Source organism: Manduca sexta, chromosome 27 (genome assembly GCF_014839805.1).
Source record: "Manduca sexta isolate Smith_Timp_Sample1 chromosome 27, JHU_Msex_v1.0, whole genome shotgun sequence".
In the NCBI taxonomy this organism is placed as follows: Eukaryota; Metazoa; Arthropoda; class Insecta; order Lepidoptera; family Sphingidae; genus Manduca; species Manduca sexta.
The window spans coordinates 18791086-18811820 of record NC_051141.1 but is presented as its reverse complement, the minus strand read 5'-3'; the positions used below and the strand labels follow the sequence as shown (position 1 = coordinate 18811820).

Below are 20735 nucleotides of genomic sequence, written 5' to 3'. Positions count from 1 at the left end.
GCGGTTTTCTTTCCACTTCTAATATTTCTAGATATGAGAAAAATCTTTATGACAGCCCTATGTTAAGTGTATTTTTGATTAATGATAATTCTAGTTGATTGATTTCACGAGTTATTGATAATTACACTTATAATTATAAGGATTTGAACGTCACTCTGGCTGTTTGACCGCCCAGTAAGAGTGCCAATTGAGATATTCAAATCGCCGAACCCGATGAAATTTCCGTTATCAAAATACTTTTAACCATTTGTATCTAAAGCAATATCTATGTCCACAGAACATCGCCAACTTCATGAAGGACGTGTATAAGAATAGATACGGCCTGGACCTCCACGACGACACGGTTAACCGTCTTTACTCCATCGCGGTAAGCATCTTTGCTATTGGCGGGATGCTGGGCGGCTTCTCCGGGGGAATGATCGCCAACCGATTTGGAAGGTAAGTACCAACATTATTTCAAAATGAATTCAATTTTGTTTTTGGTTTTAAATAATCATAGTAAATTAACATGGCGTCACTCAAACTGCGATACGTATTATGATATTTATATTACATGTGTAAGCTTCTGCGCTGAAAGGAATTAATCCACGCTACCATCGCTTCGTTATAACGGTCAAAGTATTGGAGTATTACAGCAACACTAATAATAAAATTCGTTCAGCTCTTTTCATAAAGCGTCACAGAAAAACTCAAAGGAAATGTAAAAATATTTTTCATTGATTAATATTACTTTGGTAACGTATTTTCTACTATTTATCACAATAATATAGTACGTATTTAAGTCGACAGACCTTTTGAAATACATGGAAGTTTGTAAAGCAAGTAATTAATCAAAATATGCACCAAAAAATACTGATCAATAACAGAATAAAACTCACAAAAATATCTTATACTAATCAATGGCGCTAATGGGTTCTTTGAAACAAACAAAAATAAAAATGTTATGTACAAGATTAAAAAAAAATGGAAGGCTTAACGAATTAACTTCGATTTAGCTAATTAATTCCTAGAATTTATCTAGCAGAAGGTTTTTTTACAGCTTCTTAGAAACATTTTAATTATTTCACTTTAAAAATGTATTTATCTTTTTGTTTTTATTTAGATAAATTTAATGGCTACTTATTTTCATGTCTGATTAAATCGATTGTCTTTAAACGTCTTAATTGATTGGAATATAACACCTAACGTGTTACTAACTTACGAGTACAATTACTGAACTAAATAGGCAATATAACAACTGCAAAACTAACGATCAATAAATTATTATAGTGAACACTCATAATACCAGAGAACCGTGATACCAAATAGACTTAGGTTATATAAGAACTCCAAAAACGTTCCTATGCTAAGATGTTGCCAAATCACGATAAAGTGAGACAAGATGCTGAAACTGGAGCAGTTTATACTGTAGACAATCTTAGCTGCAGCACAACTCTGTCTACAGGAAAGGAGGACTGCTTCTCAACAACATCCTAGGCATAAGCGGCGCTAGTCTCATGGGCTTTACGAAGATATCGCACTGCTACGAACTCCTCATATTCGGCAGGTTCATCATCGGAGTGAATTGTGGTAAGCAGCTTTGTAAATAAAATTGTGAAGGTTTTGTGTTTATTGAAAATAAATGCAGATTCCGTTATACGAATTTTGATAAAATTGGATATAGATAGACCATATAATACTATAGGCATTTTACGCAGGATAAGTTCCGAAGTAGGTGTGTGATGAATAGTAAAAATACTACTAGAGGATGGTGAGGGCTCGTCATGAGTCGATCATTTCTCATAGTTATGTTCGTTTGCGTAGATCTCTACTACAAGAGTTATTTTTACCATATACCATTGACATTGAGTTAATACATTGGTATACGACACGAACTTAACATTAAACACTTTTTTATTTTATCGCGTGTTCAACAAATTGTTTTCGGACACGATTCGATTTTTGTAGTATACCTAGCTGAGACTTTATATTGAAATAGCGTAATATCTTTCATCAACGTATTTTGGATATAATATCCAGGTTTGAAGACATTAAAATTGTTCGTACATCACTTCTAGTTACTGTTAAGTTACCACGGTATGAAGCTTTGAAAGAGTGAACGCGGGACAATACGGGAAAATATTGACATCCGAATCCATCGCTCCCTCACCGCCCAATCTCATATACCACATTAGATTTTTTTAATTAGTTTTTAGATATGGTCATAGCAAGTATGCGATCTAAAAATAGACTTACAAAAAACCTAAATAATTTACCATTCTGCTACAAAATCGGCACTTTAAACTATAGCGATGAACCCTCACCACATTACCCAAGAGCACATAAAATAATAGAGTGATACCCAAAAATATTTAACGATAAATATTCTCAGGCCTGAACACCTCGCTAGTGCCAATGTACATATCGGAGATAGCGCCGCTGAACCTCCGCGGCGGGTTAGGCACCGTCAACCAACTGGCGGTGACGGTGGGCCTGCTGCTGTCGCAGGTCCTAGGCATCGAACAGATCCTTGGCACCGACGAGGGTTGGCCGATACTGCTCGGTAAGTTTCAATTTAGAAAATACTATATTACGATAGGTATAAACTTTATGTATCAATGTTAAATAATAAAGATATGAACTTTAGTCTTAATGTTGAATTAAAAGATTTAAAAAAAATCAGAAACTTGGAACGATGACAACGATGTTGTTGTACAATGTTAATATTGTACGGTACTTTGTATTGGAATGTTTACGCTTCAGGATTGGCGATATGTCCGGCTATCCTACAACTACTGTTACTACCGGCCTGCCCTGAGTCCCCGCGGTACCTGCTCATCACTCGCCAATGGGAGGAAGAGGCACGACGCGCACTACGACGACTACGAGCTAGCAACCAGGTATGGGTGCCAATATATTTTCTATTATATCTGCCAACTTTTGATCCAATATTTGACCAAGGTAAATTAGTAACCAAAACTTCGATGAGAGTCTAGTTTTACTAATAATATTCAAGATATTGAAGAATAAATGGACACTCAAATATAAACTAGATAAAACATTAATTTCTCGCTATAAGACTCAAATTCAATGGTTCCAGGTAGAAGAAGACATCGAGGAAATGCGAGCCGAAGAACGAGCACAACAAGCGGAAGCTTCCATCTCCATGCGGGAACTGCTTTGCTCACCAACCCTACGCGCTCCCCTACTTATAGGCGTCGTCATGCAACTCTCACAGCAGCTCAGCGGGATCAATGCGGTATGGTTTCGCAATAAGTTCATCTTCAATTACAAGATTTGTTTCTACATATATATTCCTGTCTGATCTCTCTGGTAATACGTTCCAGGTGTTTTACTACTCGACATCTCTGTTCACATCATCCGGCCTCACGGACGAATCAGCCAAGTTTGCGACCATGGGGATCGGCGCCATCATGGTGGGCATGACGCTGGTCTCGCTGCCACTGATGGATAGGACCGGCCGCCGCACGCTTCACCTCTACGGGCTTGGCGGAATGTTCATATTCTCCATCTTCATCACGATATCGTTCCTGATAAAGGTGTGTCTTATATATTGTTGGGGACATCTCCTTATCTGATATTACTTGGCGAGGGTTTAAGTAGGCAATGCGAAGATATATTGAATATGGTATTTCTTATTATAATTTAGTTTAAGTTATTGGACCAGTGTTTCACATTCCTTTTATATATTGGCTTTCATCATAAGATTTGTAATTAGTCACATTCTTCGTTAGTTGTGCTAAAACATTATTGAAACGCTGGTCCAAATCGTTTCTCAGTCGACATCATGTTATTCAATAATTCGTGTTTTTTAACCCATTTCGCCTATGAATCATAATAAATTGGTTAAGAATTATTTAATTTTATTTCGGTCATCATCATGTCGACTGATACATAGATTTATATTGCTTACGCACGCTACACATCGCTTTATTCACTATTTATATTCTCAGAGTCCTGTGAGCGCTCCATACATCACCCGTACCTCTAGACCCTTCTATTATCTCTGATCATATTCCGCTTCTCTTCATGTCCGCTGATGCATGCACCGTTTAATCCTCCCACATCACCATCTCATTCGCTTCTACGGATGCTGTTGTTTTCAATGCTACTTCGATGTTTCCAAAGGCGTTTCTGGGAATCGAAAGCAGTTGGCAACAAACGCATTCGTCGCTTCGCTAGAAGCCCTCCCTGACGACGACTTTCCTGTTTCCAGTACCGGTCTCTCGGTAGGAAATGTATGTAAATATGAAGGAATAAATTCAAATATAGGTACATCACTCACATAGCACTGGACACGTTTGTTCACCACTAACATGTGAGGGGGGCGCGGGGGACAGATTCACGAGGAGCTCTAGCGCACGCGTACAAACGAAGCGAGATTGTTCACACAAAAACTGCTCAAAAGCAGATGGCACTTTTCACTACTATAGCATACGCAATACATGCGATAGACGTACACACTTGCTATGAGCACTACACGCGGCCCGGGCCACACCCGCCGCGGCACCGGCGACGGCCCGCGGCCGCACACAGTCGGACATGTGTGTGTGATGTGCATTTGTTTGCGATTTATTTCTCCTCCGGTCGGTAACAGGAAAGGACACCATTTCTATCCGCTGATAGGAGTTTTTCGGCTATGTGCAGGAGATGATTGACTGGATGAGCTATCTGTCGGTGGTGTCGACGCTCAGCTTCGTGGTGTTCTTCGCGGTGGGCCCCGGCTCCATCCCGTGGCTCATCACGGCCGAGTTGTTCTCGCAGGGACCGCGACCCAGCGCGATGGCGATCGCCGTACTCGTCAACTGGATGGCCAACTTTGTCGTCGGCATCGGCTTTCCTAGCATGAAGGTGATGCCTCTTCTCCTGACAGTCTATAAGCATTACATTAATTCTCGTTCGGATTATAGTATACTAAAACAATTCGTTTACTTTCAGGCACTACTGGAAAATTATACATTCCTGCCTTTTAGTGTATTCCTTGCAATTTTTTGGATATTTACGTATAAAAAAGTTCCTGAAACGAAAAACAAGACCTTCGAAGAGATATTGGCATTGTTCCGGAATTCGAACGGAAGGTAAGCACAATGTATATACATTTTTAAAGAGCACATTCCGTGAACGTTTCCATGATGGCCCATGTTTTATCACTTTACACAATCAATATAAGGCACTGGACAATCATGATCATTAGCACGCGTAAGTGGTCAGTGGGCATGACGCGTGAGTGTGTGCAGGGACAGTTTCCGCGACAGTCGTCTCTACGGCAGCATGATGAACTGCGTGAACGCGCTGGAGCAGCAGCTCCCGCCTCCGCCGCCCCCCGCGCCCCACGACGAGAAGCACGACTCCTGTAAGTCCCTCACGGCAGCTTGCCAGACACCGCCTTCATTCTCATCCCACGACCGAGGGCGGATCCCGGCTCTCCGACGCTTCACCGAAACCCACGAAATGAAATCGATTCAAGGCTCGCAGCGCGATGCGCAAACCACTGAGCCGATGGTGCACATCAGTTGCTCGGGCATATTATTACAAAAAATTTATAGCAAATAAGCTATTGTTGACGTAGAAGACCAGGTCTTCGCTATTCTTCCCCGGATCCGCTCTGACAACTTAAGCATTCTGATGCCTACACATTGGATGGATGAATTTAAATCAAAATTTGCAAATCGTAGGCATCAATGATAATATGTTAATTTTGAATATAATTATCTATGTTCACGTTATCCTGTATTGCACCGATAGTTTGTAAAATATGATTTTACTTAAACTCAATGGACTAAATTCAAAAAATGGTTGTTCAGACACTATCAGATTTACAAATTTAATGACACATAATATTTATTAGAGAAATACTGATTGTAGTTTTAGTGTTTAAAACAAAATTAGATATCTATTTTTAAAGTAGTGAAGAGAAATTAGACTGCAAAGAAAAAAATTACATCCCTTAGTTGATTCTAGGAATCATGCATACATTAAGGCTTCACTCCTAACAATGCTAAAAATGTGGATGATATTCAAAGAAAAAAAACAAAACTTCATAGCACTATTCTTCTGTCTATACTACTAATAAAAGTAATCTAGCAGAGATAGAGATAAATTAGCTAATAATTCGTAGTTTTATCTCAACATCCAAAGATATAAAACTTGTAGATTCGATGTACACAAACTCTGAAAGTATAGATGTAGATTGTAGAACCTTAAACAATCGAAGACATGAAATGTCCTAGCTCTACAACTCTAGTGTAGAAACAGCTCAACGGGCCTACTATTAGAGATTTCATCAGGAGAAACAACGTTCCTTACCCAAAAATATTGTATTAAGATGTAAGAGATTTTATGGGTAAGATACGTTTAGACTTCAGGGTAAGTAATAGTTATAAAACGAAACATCTTTATGTCTGTATAATACGACTAGATTTAAAATGTAATTCAATAATCATAAAATATCCTTTTTCAATAAACAGGATATTCCATTCACTAAAGCATGTGGCAAAGTTTAAACATAATAATAAATAGTATACAATAAAAATAGTAACATTAGCATACCTGATCCCCTGGAGAAGTAGCAGACCGACGGCGACGCATCACCAACTTCATTTCTACGCGCCGGACTGATGGTGAACCTAGAAAAAAAAATACTTAGTTAATAATCTTGCTAGAAGAAAAGCAGAGGAAGAAACTTGTGTAAATTGATATCAGTAAAATGCTTTTCCTATAGCACACGGCTTACATATTTTTCGCATTACTGCTAGTAGAAGGATATAAACTAAATTGTAACGTTCACAAAAATGTCCGGATCTAGATATGTGACATTGTATTCACTTCACGTTGGTTTCTAGACACGTTTGTGGACACTCAAGTTCTTAATGGCGTTGCTATTGTTTGAAGCGCCCGCTTTAACAGGCCAGCGATTTGCTGTCAACATTCCGTTGTAAAATAAATTAAAAATGTAGAATTTGATCTTAGTTTTTGATTATTTATATTTCCCATACCTAGACTATAATGTAGATATAGAAATTATAGATATGTGACTACTTTGACCTAAATAAACGCTTGACTACAGAGGCGCTGTTAACATCATTTTGAAATATTTTTGGTAAACATATGTTATATTGTAGCAATACTTAGTATTGCTACCATGACCTTTGACTAGGTGGTGTCGTGACGAATAAAAAGGGAACACCTTCTCATCAGTACATTGTAGAAATCATCTAAGCACTGGCTTTTATTAAAAGCATTCTCCTGAATCGCCAGACGTAAGTGAGAGCCAAAGAGCTCTTCCTGACTTAAATATTTCAACCGATCTAGAACCTAGCACAAGCAGGCCATGTTGAACGGATAGTATGGATTCTAAAGATACCTATACCATTCAAGACATGAACGGATGCAGCGTTTATAGCTAGAGAATATCATATTACATATGTACATGCTACACGCAGCTTTGATATCTGAGGCAATGTTTTCGCAAACCATGTTTCTACGAGTCCGACCGCCTTCGACTCTTTACGATATGACGATAATTTCATTTGCACTTGCCTGGCTTACCACGTGCACTGTCTAAAAGTCAAATCTCGCTGACAGCTTTGAGACGTGACTATCTATAACCACTGCTTCTTATCACAAGGGATATATAATATATTGTTATGGATCGTCCTACGGAGACCGTTTCGTCAACAATTCTTTGAGAGCACAGCGAGACTATTTTCATAGACTAAACAATCTTAGCGGATGACGTAAATATGTACCTAAACGAAAGTAAATTCTGGTGCTGCCTAAAGATCTACACTTGGTACTTCGTGGGCGGAGTCATCGATTAAACTTAAAAGTAAAGCTGGTTAGCTCCTGTCTGCGACTACAACAGCAGGGGCGATGGAATCGACGTGCCAAACAATTCACCGAGACCTAACTCTCTTCTGAATCTATAGCTCTTTTCTAGGGTCTGCTGGACCCAACTTCTCTTACTCTTCTTTATACAACTGGTGTCTCACTTCTAGATAAATCTATATACAAAGGAAAGTTTAGAGTACACTAGACTTTGCCGCGCGACAGCAGCGCTGTGGTCGAGCAGCAATGTAAAATCCATAAGAATTGCCGCAAAATAAACGACGCTAAAGTAAAAGACCTCAGAACTCCATCAATTTACTACAAAATGCCGCGCAGCTGCAGCGCGACCTCAACGTGGCAATCGCGCATTATTTTTTTATATGGATCTACCTCGCCGCTCAACTCTCGCGCTGCAGCCGCGCGGCTAATTTGAAGGCGCCCTAAAATGTTACTATTGAACAAGTGAAATTTTATGATTTGAGTTTTGGCTCTGAAACATGCCTCTTACAGCTTCAAAACTCGTTATGTATCAATACATCTCTATGCTATTTGTACCTTAGAAGGTAGTTGCACTATAAGTAACCGTAAAGGAGACACTAATTTTATGGCACTGTATTCTTAGTTATATTTGACATCATATTGGTGTCTACACACGTTTGTGGATACATAAGTTCTAAATGCACAACCGAGACTTCCCATCCCTTTTCCTCAAAGACCAACGCACCAACAGGTAATCAACAGATACTGTAAAAAATACACTAATATGCGGATGGTAGATAACCGACAGGCAAAGATAGTTATTCCATTGAGATCTAGCTAAGTGGCAATTATACTATTACCCTGATTAGCCTAACGGAGGGAAATGTGTTGTCCTTATCAGGTAGAGAATGTCTGATTGTAGCAAAGGTACAATCAAAAACACGACTGATATTGTTACAAATTGTGGTAGACAAGCGTTTATTCTATTTTTATTTACCGTTAATATTGTATTACTAATGTAAATAAATATTGATGTGAAATCTTCAGACTGTTAAATATATTTATGTAATAAAACGTGTAAAGAAATGTAATTATTTAAGATGTATTTGATTTAGTATCCTCCTACTTGTAACTAGACGTGGGGGTAAAATAGGTCACTAGAGAAACCAAGTAAATTTACACCTTATAGGGGGAGAACCTATCCAATACCTATATATAACCTATCATATGGGGCACAAGTCTATAGCCAACGGGCTGAGATGGTAGGAAGAACTTTACTAATGCATTTACTGTAATGTTCATCACGTAAGCTCCTGGGGGCTCTGCACCCGTATCGAGCACAAACCCAAATCCAACACAATGAGATCTCTTTTAAATTATGCAGAGTATTAAGATGAGACGCAATCTGAGGCATTTCTTAAGTATGATTTTTTCTTTGAACGAGGTTTTGGGGATTAATAATGTCGGAATGGTAAAAGTGTAACTGGTGTACCCTGTCATTTCTATACCATCATTTGATAGGAGAGAACATTCTAGTAGCGAGCATTATTTGAAGCGGGTGACAGTACATGGAATCAGTAATTTTTCACATCATAGCGTGGTTAGGGGTAAATCTTTCCCTGCGTCAAACTCAAACGAATGGGATGTTAAGTACCGAGCAGACATTCAACTATATAGTACCGAGCTATTGCATAGGATTATTCTCAAAAGCCTAGATAAATGTGAAATTACCACACCATGGTTATTATGTGATAGGGGATGAACATAGCCAGTATTAAGAATAAATTCAAACCTAACTTTATGAGAAATTATCTCCTCCAAAGCCTATATGTAAAAGGAAATGGTATCTAGTAATATCACCCCATGAAGTATAGGGGTGAAGGGGTCATTCATAAATTACGTCACACATTACAAAGGGAAGAGGGATCAAATAAATAAGACTTGTCACAAGAGCTTAGTCACTTCATATGTATGTTTAGTGACGTCACATGTCAAACTAGAAATATTGAAACAGCAAACATTATGGGTCAATTCATACGGGCATAAAGTATGCGCATTCGCACGCTATTAAATTTAATTGTGATGTATACCAATTAAAAGTTGATTCTCGTAGTTGAAACTCGTATAAACTAGAGACATTAATATTCAGCTGCCGATTTCAACTAACGAACGACAGCGCAATATTTCGTGCAGTATGCGCTCGGGTTGGTGCGAACGCGAAAGCACGTACGCGCCCCGATCAGCGTTAGTCGCGTTTAGACGCGAGAATTATGTCAAAAGCACGCATTTTTTTTATTACTTTGTGGAGATAAATTGGCTATATTAAATTTTAGATTTTCACTTCGCTGCACTTCAACTCTGCGCTAGTATGAATTGACCCTCACTGTAAATTAAAAACATAAAAATTTCTCTGCCTGTAAGTTCTTTATTTCGTTTTATAGTCCAATTCTCGCTCGCAGCGAGCGGCGCGCTGTATAGATCGATTAACTAAAACTGGCACGATCACAGTATTCACACCCAATTTTGAGACCCAAGCCAAAACACAGTATGTTAAAATACTGTTTCTTTATTATTATATAAAAGGAACAGATACATAGATGCGAACAAACACCATACTATATTTTTCATCATTGTTCATGGCTAAGCATTGCATTGTCATGACGACTGACGCATGTTTATTCACACAGTACAAAAGCGCAACATGTGAATGTTGCACGCCAGTATTTAATAATCGACCTATACAGATGCTCTCAAACAATTTGACCCACCGTTGTAGACGTCGCGTTGAAGCGCACGCAGGGCGACGGCGTATCGACCGATCCAATCGATCGTAGATCAAGCACCTTTTGCTTGCCACACCCCTCTTAAGTTCCTCCTACTAATTTAATCTAATCATAGACTCGAGCATCAGTCGTATTTGAGCCAAATTCGGCCATCCACAATGTATGTTAATTTCATTTTAAAAAATCCTAATTGTGAAACTGCTGTTTTAATTTATTTAGTCTATATGTAATACTGCAAAACGTGTGACATCACACTAAGGGTGGAGTTCCTGAGATGTGACCATCTGGGACACGGATGTGGGGTAGGGAAAAAATCAATAAATTCCGATGACGTAATTTATGGATAGCCCCTGATCTATAGTCATATACACACTATTACTAAAAAAAGTCTCAAAAAGGTGGACATGAGGATCTGGATGGGGTTCTGGATTACATAGTTACAGATTTTTGTTTTGTACCCTGTCACCAGAAATTACACACAATGATTATCACAATATTTATCACTATCATAACAGCTAGTCGCGTATAAATAAAATGAATTATAGTCTAAAATTTGCAACGTTTTAAGCTCATTTCATAATCAGTCCAAAGCTCACCGACAGGCCAAGGTGGAGCGACAATCTTATTTTAATAAATTTAGTTTGCATTTTATTTATACTGTAATGAAGCGCTTCGAGCTGCGACGAAGATACACCAGAGCGCAAGACCATTACTTGATCCAAGATTTTTTGCTACATACAAAAGCCTTAAGTCAAGTAACGGTCTGTCTCCACGCTCGGCCTTCTGCCCCTATTTATGCTCGAATCACCATTAAATTTCCATTTGACTAATTATGTACAACCATAACTATATCAATTAAATATAAATACTTATATATTAAAATAAGAATTCAAACAATTTGGTACATACATATATTATACTGCTCTGTTTCCTTTTACTCTTATCTGAGCGCCAGATCTAAGTAATTGATCTATTGACCAAATGATTGATGTTTGCCTTGCCGTATGCAATAGAGAATGGACTGTCGAATATAATAATATCGATACAAGAATGATACAAGATGTTTGTAAAACGTTTCCAGTATCCGAGCAGTCGTCGGGTGGGGGCGAAGCGGGCCGACCACCGCCGCCCCTGCCTCCGCCGCGGTTCCCTGCCACCGGCAACGTCTGACAATGGGAGACCGCTGCGCGTGCGCCCCTAGTCGCGCCAATCAAGGCCGCCGCCAACTTCTTGTTTCATGGACTCAAGCGTCAAGCCGGAGGCCGCGCCCCTATCACTACCACACAACAAATGTTCTAAATCGATGTGATTAGGTTAATAAAACGAAAATAGTGTTTAAGTCACGGCGTAATGTTAATATAGTCGTCTAGTCTGTCATTTTATGACGTAATTTACGAAACGCATAGGTACCATGTAAAGTGCCGTTGATTTCCATGTACCCATTTTGGATGTGTTGGTGATGTTTTATTGGATCGCTGCGTAGAGCCGCCGCATGGCGCAGCTTACGCTCCGACGGGTAAACGGTGTGAGAGAGCGAGCAGCGGTATCGAGCAGTGAGCACCCGGTAGAGACGGGTGGGGCCGCGCATCGGGCGCCGGGAGCGGCTCCGACATCACGGACGAATGCCAACTAATTCTATGTAGAGAAAATTTAAAATAAAGTAACATAATATAAATAAATATAAAATGGGTACTACGTGGTATGTGCTATCGCACGGCACGAGCGCGAGGCGCCGCGACGCCGCGCACAAACTGTAAATACAAGCTATGACTTTATCGTATTGTTGATTTTTTACCATATTATATTTATTATTTTACAATAAGACGTATGTTTTTTAACTTTTTATTGTTGTATACATATTGATAATTAAAGTCATATCTTTGAATGACCGATGTTATATGTTAGTTATAATGAACGAGTTAGGTTAGCCCTCGTCGCTCCTCGGAATTGATTACCCGACTACCCGCTAATGATATTTACTTTCGTCTGTTCGTTGTCGAGATAACGATTAGGAAGGCAGTGCCGTCGCAGGTACGTTCAGTTCGCGTTCGTTCGGATCGAGAAACGTTATTATTTGTAGCATATAAGTGATAATAAATAAACATATTATCTTTTTAATTGATGAATAACATAGCATTATGGTAAGTTATACAATTTTGTGGAGACTTTTAATAATGTAAAGCTTTTAACTTATACGCCCCTAGAGAAAGAGAAAAAAAAAAAATTAGGGTTCAGTAGTTACAACAGGGTTGTAGTCAATTTGTTCGTCCGTGTGTTCCAACACTGCTCAAAGTTAACAATAAGTGTTTCGTAGCGTTCGTGATTGGTGCAGGGAACACGGCCTAAATACCAGAACTGACTCCTGTGCGATGCTCAAGGGAGCGGCGCCGGCCTGCTCCCGCCAACGACCGATTCATTGCGTTACTGTGCGTATTGTTTGTAATTGGATGTAATGTTATTGTGCAAATAAATAGGAACATTTTAATTTGGAACTCGCTCGGCGGTGTTGCTAGACTGTTACATACTATAATGGTATTACATTATATCTTTTTCACTCGTCTTTTATTACAATGTGTCTAAATTATCCTACTCTCATACCTATAAACGAAAATACAAATACACTGTTATATAATTGTATATCACTAGCAAAAATCGTTAATTTTCACAGTCTTCCATAAATACATTAAATACGTATATGATACATAAATATACAATGACACACAAACCAACATACTTTGGGACATATTTTATAGATACACATATTTATTACCTTATGACTAAACAAAACCATTATAAAATGGCAATACACTGTATCAAAAATACAAATACATATAGTTGATTACAATATTATATTAAATTATATACCTAAGTGAATATAACTACACCAAAAAGGGTAAATCATGCAGACAACACCGTCGCAGAGTATTTAATAAGCCAACTTTTACAATGAACACTCGTAAACCGTAGTTTATAATCAATGTTCTATTTAGCGTATTTGTTAATATTATTCACCTTTAACAACAGCCTGAAAAGGAAATGTTTAATTAAACATTTTTAATACGAACTTATATTATAAATATTATGTGAACACATTGCCGCTCAACGGCTACGCACAACGGATAGATTTACGCATTAGCGGGAACTAGAAATCGACGCGAAAGTGGCGTCATCTATGAAAATGGCGGATTAACATATTTTTTAAATTTCGAATAATCATAAAACAATGTATCTCGTATTGATATTATGAACATGTTGATCAATTTAATTGTGCACATCACTGCCATCTATGGATGAATTAGATGATTAAATATTAGTACTAAATGTTGTAAGACTTTTAGCGGTTAAGCGTTTATTTAATGTGTGTTTGTTTCGGTGGACAATGTAAATATAATTTATAGGTTATTTCATACGGTCCAAATGTGTCGAGCTAATGCAATAGTCTCAGAACGTATGTTTAAGGGAATTTTAAGGCTTGTGAGCAATACTAATGAGGTTAATGTTTAGCTTCTTGTTTTCGTTTTAAAAACTTGCCAATTGTTGATTGTGTGAATAGGTTGGGTTTACTGGATAAGCTGTATGCACCATTAACAGCAATGTTAGTTGTTGGCTGTTCACCTGGGTACGGGCAGAGACGCTGCCGTACTCGGATATCAAACGATAAGGCCGTAGTGGTCCGCGGCGCACGGCCATCTTTGTAATAGTTTGCGAGTGCGTCCACCGCGTGCGCAGCGGGGCGCACGTTTACTGATATTTTGTGTTCAACCACCGTGCGCCGCTGTCCACTACACCCCTATAACATGGTGCTTTCTTGGTCATGTAAAATGTTTATATTAAAGTTATTATTCGTTGTTATTTCACACGTTCTATAAATAGTGTGTATTTTAATTGAAACATCTTTAAATATTAAATTAAATCTGTGTTATTAAATATAGAAAAAGTACAAATAAGCATTAAAATTAAATTGAAATATGTATTGCATTAGGTCGACGGCGTCCGTGGGCCCGTCACGGACTGTGCTGTGTACGAAATGAAACGTGAATAAAAATATAACTGCGAAACGCAATTTGCACTTTTATTGAGTAGACTTGGTTCCTTTGAATATTTCTAGTGATATCCTTTTCTCAGTGATCCATCGAACTCAAACAGGGGGACGTGATCAGTGATATATAGTATTTGAAGGAACCAACGCCGTGACGGGCCCGCACTGTTCGCGTCACATCGGTCACGTGCACACATGATACACGGACGGACAGATTAACCGGGCACCGCCGGGTCCCAAACGCTAGTCTCATGCCCTGTTTCCTTCTATGCACACTCCATATTAAGCCACTATCGAGATGATTATGTTTCATTGCGCGGAGGATACTCCGTTCTTGTACAAAGGACTTGTAAAATTTTATTGAAACTAATTGTTATAAAAACAGTAAAAAAATACATATATGATGTGTTTCTTTTTGTGTTTTCAAAAGTGTCGACCTGAACCCGAAATCCTTCTTGTCTTAAACCTAACCCTATGCCCTAAATATGTAACAGAAAAATCCGTAGTATTGCCATATTAACTAATGACTATTGCGATTTTATTCTAATCGGTTACGTATTTATATTTTAAAAAGGTATATCGATATGCTTTATATTACACTTTACTGCCAACTTTATTACACAGAGCACACATTCAGTAGAATATATGCTCATACGGTGACTATACACTATACAGTACTTATTTGAGCATTTAGACCCAAGTTAATTCTGTAAGAAGGGCCTTTAAAAAACTAGTGTGCCTCTAGGTTTATTGGAACTGCCATACAGATATTTTCGAGAAATTGATTGCATGTAAATTTATTCTAACTTGTACAGAAACGAGACGTCCAGAAACTTTCGACAAAAATATAATCTGTCCATTTCGAAATGGGCCATACGATGTTCATAAGGGCAGCTGTATGCGATCTTGGGTTATGTAATAGCGAGATGACGAGAAAACGATCGCTCTAGTTTTTCAATTTATTAAGAATGCTTGCTGTATAAGGGATTCCAAACACTTATTAAATTATTATAGTGCGATTCGATTTGAAACCCTTCGACTACGAGCCGCTTTTTGGCATTCACGTCTACATTAAATTTTACATCTCCAACTAAAACAGTACCCAGGATCCGAAGACCCATAACTTCCCTTAGGTCTTTCGTCGTGTATATAGAAGGTAAACACGTTGTCTTCCATATTCCATGGAAATATTTTTAAACAATCAAGCGCATGCCGTTCAAATAAAATAATGTCTGAGAGCACGTGTTATATATTTATTCACATATCAATGAACAAGTATCAACATACCTAGACTGACTCCTAGGGAGCCACGAATCTGCTGTATACAAGTGTTGACAACCTCGACCGAGGTCTCCGCGCCTCTGGACTACAGATGATTCGTAATCTCTTACTACGCAGCGCGCCACGTGCTCTGTCTCCTATAAAATACCGAAAAATATATTAATCACTGGGATTGTAATAGTTTTGGGTGTACTGAATTTTGTTAAGGGGCCAGTGTTATTTTTCGATAGTTGGAAACATCTAGTAAATGGTCGCCATAAGAGGCGCCTGTGGTAAGTTAATAATACGAGATAATTAGTAGTGAATTTGTGTCTAAATCAGTTCGCTAAATCAAATGACTCAAAAAACGAAAACAAACGATACTTAGATGACACAGACAAATCCACTTAATACAATAGACAACAATATGGTACACTTCTAGCTGTTACAAAAATAACATATTACGGGAAAAAGCGATAAATTCGGTAATTTATTGGGAATTTTACCACTCTCCCGGTATCTTAACCAGCGTACGACAGGATTGATAAATTAAATATTATACAAAATTGTATATAGCGTCATCTTTTGACAGGTGAAGTTAACTGCAAATACATACAAAAATATAATGTGATTAGATAAAAACCAATGAAAACATTTTTGTAGGAAAATTATAATACATCATAATGTAACGATTTCTGTATGAAGATATTGACATACATGATAATTCCGGGAATTTTTTACTACTTACCAGCTGACTTATCTTGAGAAATTTAATATAATTCCTTAAGAAAATGTGACCCTCACTCGTCTAATCAGGCAACAACGCCATCTATTACAAAATTAAGAATTCAATTGTATCACTACTTCAATATACAGTAGTGAAAATTCATACTAGAGTGCGTTACCGAAATAAGCAACTAGAAAATTAGCAGTATGTCGGACGGACACCTTGCGGTTGTACCTACTCGTTCGAATTTTGTCAGCTAGTAGGTAAAATTCACTACTTGCCCACAGTAACTGAGCATTTTTTGGAAAATAGAAAGTAAAGGAATAAGTCATGTCAATTGTCTGTCATAAATGTAGGACAAAATTTCAAACAACATTTTAAAGGATACAGGATAGTCATTTTATTTGTGCACCACTGCAGCTTCAGGAACTCAATGTAATAAATCCGAGTTTCAGCAAATCTGGGAACTGGGAGACTCTCAGTTACTAAAAAAAGATTGGTCATTAACAAAATATTTATAAAGTTGTTTATTTATAAATACGAAGGATAGTTAAGTGTATTCTATTCATAATCAAGGCACTGCGATACATCAAGAATTAGTTTAAATCAGAAACATTGGTATCATTGTAATCAGATTCTATCATAATGTATGGATCGACAAATCGGATCACATCTGTCGGGGTAATGCCGGACAACGGGGTAATCCGATTGTTTCAAGTTTACTAACAGCCGTTTTCAAAAAACAATCCCAATCTCAACTTTCAATCAGATTCCGAAAATGAACCAATCAAATTAAATCTTTTGAAAACATGTCAAAAATACTTTGTTCTGATTGGTTCATTTTTGACAGATCGAAAAACGCGATTATGATTGATTATTAAAAATGGCGGTAAAGAAAACAATATTTCCGAATGCAGATCTCACAGCCTGATCTGTAATATACCATTGTATTTTTATTTAAATTGTAATTTAACAATAATCTTGGACAGAACGCAAGCCGTAATGCAAGCCCAACTCACCCATATCATAAAACCTTAAGGCAAGGTCACTGATTGCACTAAGTCCAGATTGCCCGCGAAATGTATCGGTTGCAATATGAAAATCATATTCTTTATTCAAAGGTAAGATGAAAAACGATGCCGGTTCATAAACAATAACCCGAATTTCAAATAACTGTTCAACAGAGCACGAAGTTGGTTAACGACAGAAATAGATATTTTAACTATCAGCTAGACTGAACACGAAATTCCAATAACCACCATTTGCAATTAATAATCCCAATCGCTTTTTTCGATCTATCTCAAAAATTGACCAATCTGAATAAGTGTTTTTTGACATACTAACAAATGAGTTATTGTGATTTGTCCATTCTCGAAATCGGATTGAAGATTGAGATTGTTTATCGAAAACGGCTGTAAAAGACATAACAAGAAAACCTTCGCGCTGTTAATTGACGGCGGTCGGTGGTATTTAAATATAAATATAATGCAATAACTCGAATAGAACCACCACCTAACTATCCATGATACTTTATAAAAAAACAGGTTTAGAATAAAAGTTAAGATTAAGTGTTTGTCAAATGGTTTATATAAATACAGTAGAAATATTATAAATATATCTACACATCGCAGCGCTTATTTGTTGAATAGATGTACATAATATATAATATATAATAAATAATAGATATAATACACTTGTTTCACCAAACATCACTTCGTTAGATAGGACAAATTAATACTCATTTTATGTTCGAAACAACGCAATTGGTAGATGTTAATCCAATTGAAGTACACCTGCCAGTGGCGAAGGGTCCATATAAACCGATTCCTGCCGGCTTCCCTTTCATAATTTATATAAAAACTTATTATCATTGGAATATTTTGCAGACCGCATGTTTGTATATTAGTATATGTTGTGTTAGGTTCCCTTTTGGAAAATTTCACCCTTCGCCACTAGTACTTGCTTTAACTTTGAGTCTTTACCCATGCATAAAAATTACATAAGCTAATAAAAAGGGGAAGAATACATAAATACTTAAGTACCAATTGTTTTCGAACTTATCAAATTCAGATAATTATTAGCTATGAAATATATAATCTAATTAGTGCATAGCATTCTGTAATTATTTTAAATACATCCAATATCCACACATGATTTAGAAATGCGTTAAAACTTCAGTCATTAAATAAAAAAGTATTGCCATGTTGGAACTTATCTCGTACCCTAACCGGATATATTTTTTTTATTTATACTACTTCAACGCTTATGGCGGGATAAATTGGCAGTTTCCTAACTAAGCTTTGCTCGCGGCTTCACCCGTAAGAAGCCTTTCCCGCCACAAGTCCTTATAACATTAGCAATATAACCACCAAAGCCAGCGCCATCTGTACAAGTATTCTAAGTTTTTCCATGGCAGCAAATTACTGGGATAAAAAGTAGCGCATGTGTAAATCCAGGATATGTTCAAACCGTTTTTATTCATTTATTATTTAGGATTAGTAGTAAACGATGCACAGCAACAATACAAACAAATAAAGACAACATACAAAATAATCTAAATTCTGTGCTGTTAAAATAGAAATCACAGCTTACATGTACTAGCTTACATCACTCTATGGTAACAAACTTTATAAATGTAACATACATAGCAACGAGAAACATTAACCACGTGTTGGTTTGAACATGCATGATTGATTCCTAGCCGATTTCGGCCAGGGCGGCCAATCTCCGCAGATATCAAGTACGCAGGAGATATTATAGTACACAAGTGTGTGCAATACACAAGTGCACTCTCTGTTCCTTCACTGTCATAGTCAGATGAGACGGCAATCCAACATGACCTTAGAGAGATCAGGCGCAGGACCAAAGGCTTTACATGGTTTCCGAGGCACGAGGGTATCACACCGCCAACTTTGTGAGCTGCAACTGAGTAATTTTTAAGATGGAAAAAACCCAGTCACTATAACTTTAGCCCGGGATTCGAACCCAGGACCTCAGCGCGGTAATTGTACCATGTACAATTACATCTATGGCACCGAGGCAGTCAACATGCATATATAAACACAGACACATCGACACACATAAGCATAAATACACATATATGTACATACACATACATTTTCAAGCAAAGCACATAACATGTGATCACATAATCAATATTTCATAGGAAAACGTTTTATAACTTTATTAAATAGGATTGAAATTCAATAATAAATATGCAAAGAAAGGTGGTCCCTTTCTTACATTCGTCTCCATTACTATAATATAAAATGAGATTTAATTTTGTTCTTAAATGCATATAGTTTTTCGTGAAAATAGTGACTGTGACAGATATTTGTATGCATCATTCGTATTATTGTTGAAACTGCCCCTAAGTTGCACATACGGCTCTTAAACAGTTTATCGACATCGAGACGCGGGTAACTTCTGGTCATTGATATACCTATATTGTACAATAGTTGAGGAAAATCAATTCCATTATTTAGAAAATTTGTATAAATATACTGATTATTTTACGTTTGTTTGGTGATGTCATTTTCTGTATGTATTTGAAGATATACAAATATTTTTTTAATCGTTCATTTTCTATTATTGTGTACCTCATAGAAAGGACACCGAACTTGCGAGCAATATTCAAGAGCGCTGCTTACCAGGCAATTATAGGGAAGTATCTTAGTATCAGATTTACGGAACTGTTTACTATATCTTAATAAGAATCCTGAAATTATAGGACTTCGCGTAATTATTGTCTATGTGAACATTGAAGTTCAGCTCTCTGTCCATTGTTACACCTAGATCAACATGATCAACTCTCTTTAAAATTTTGTGGTTGATATAAAATTAAGATACATACGTCTTACGCGAAAGAGTAGTATGACAGCATTTATCAACGTTGTCATAAATGTTTTATACGCATGGCAAAGTCGCTCCACTCCACCTGATGGTAAGTGGAATGAGGTCGAATAGAACTTCGACCGACAATATATTGTCAATACACCAGGTATATCCCTTCCTGTTATAAACTATATTAGTTATGTAATGGGCTTATTTTTAAGTAGTCGGCCAATAAGAAAGGTAAGTATTTCATATTTCAAGTCCGTTTAGATGTTTCGGAATTTAC

General features: G+C 37.4%; 1 protein-coding gene across 1 annotated transcript in view; it reads left to right on the top strand.

Annotated features, from left to right (window-relative positions):
• The window catches only part of LOC115440568 (glucose transporter type 1), a 28524-nt gene extending 13525 nt beyond the window's left edge, over positions 1–14999 (top strand). Inside the window, exons 6-15 of the mRNA XM_037444116.1 lie at positions 278–438; positions 1445–1569; positions 2372–2542; positions 2743–2879; positions 3080–3238; positions 3327–3539; positions 4627–4851; positions 4939–5078; positions 5238–5353; positions 11671–14999. Coding sequence (XP_037300013.1) covers positions 278–438; positions 1445–1569; positions 2372–2542; positions 2743–2879; positions 3080–3238; positions 3327–3539; positions 4627–4851; positions 4939–5078; positions 5238–5353; positions 11671–11759 — 1536 coding nt within the window. The 3' untranslated portion in view covers positions 11760–14999. The remainder of the gene's footprint in view (positions 1–277; positions 439–1444; positions 1570–2371; positions 2543–2742; positions 2880–3079; positions 3239–3326; positions 3540–4626; positions 4852–4938; positions 5079–5237; positions 5354–11670) is intronic.
• The last annotated feature ends 5736 nt before the right edge of the window (positions 15000–20735 follow it).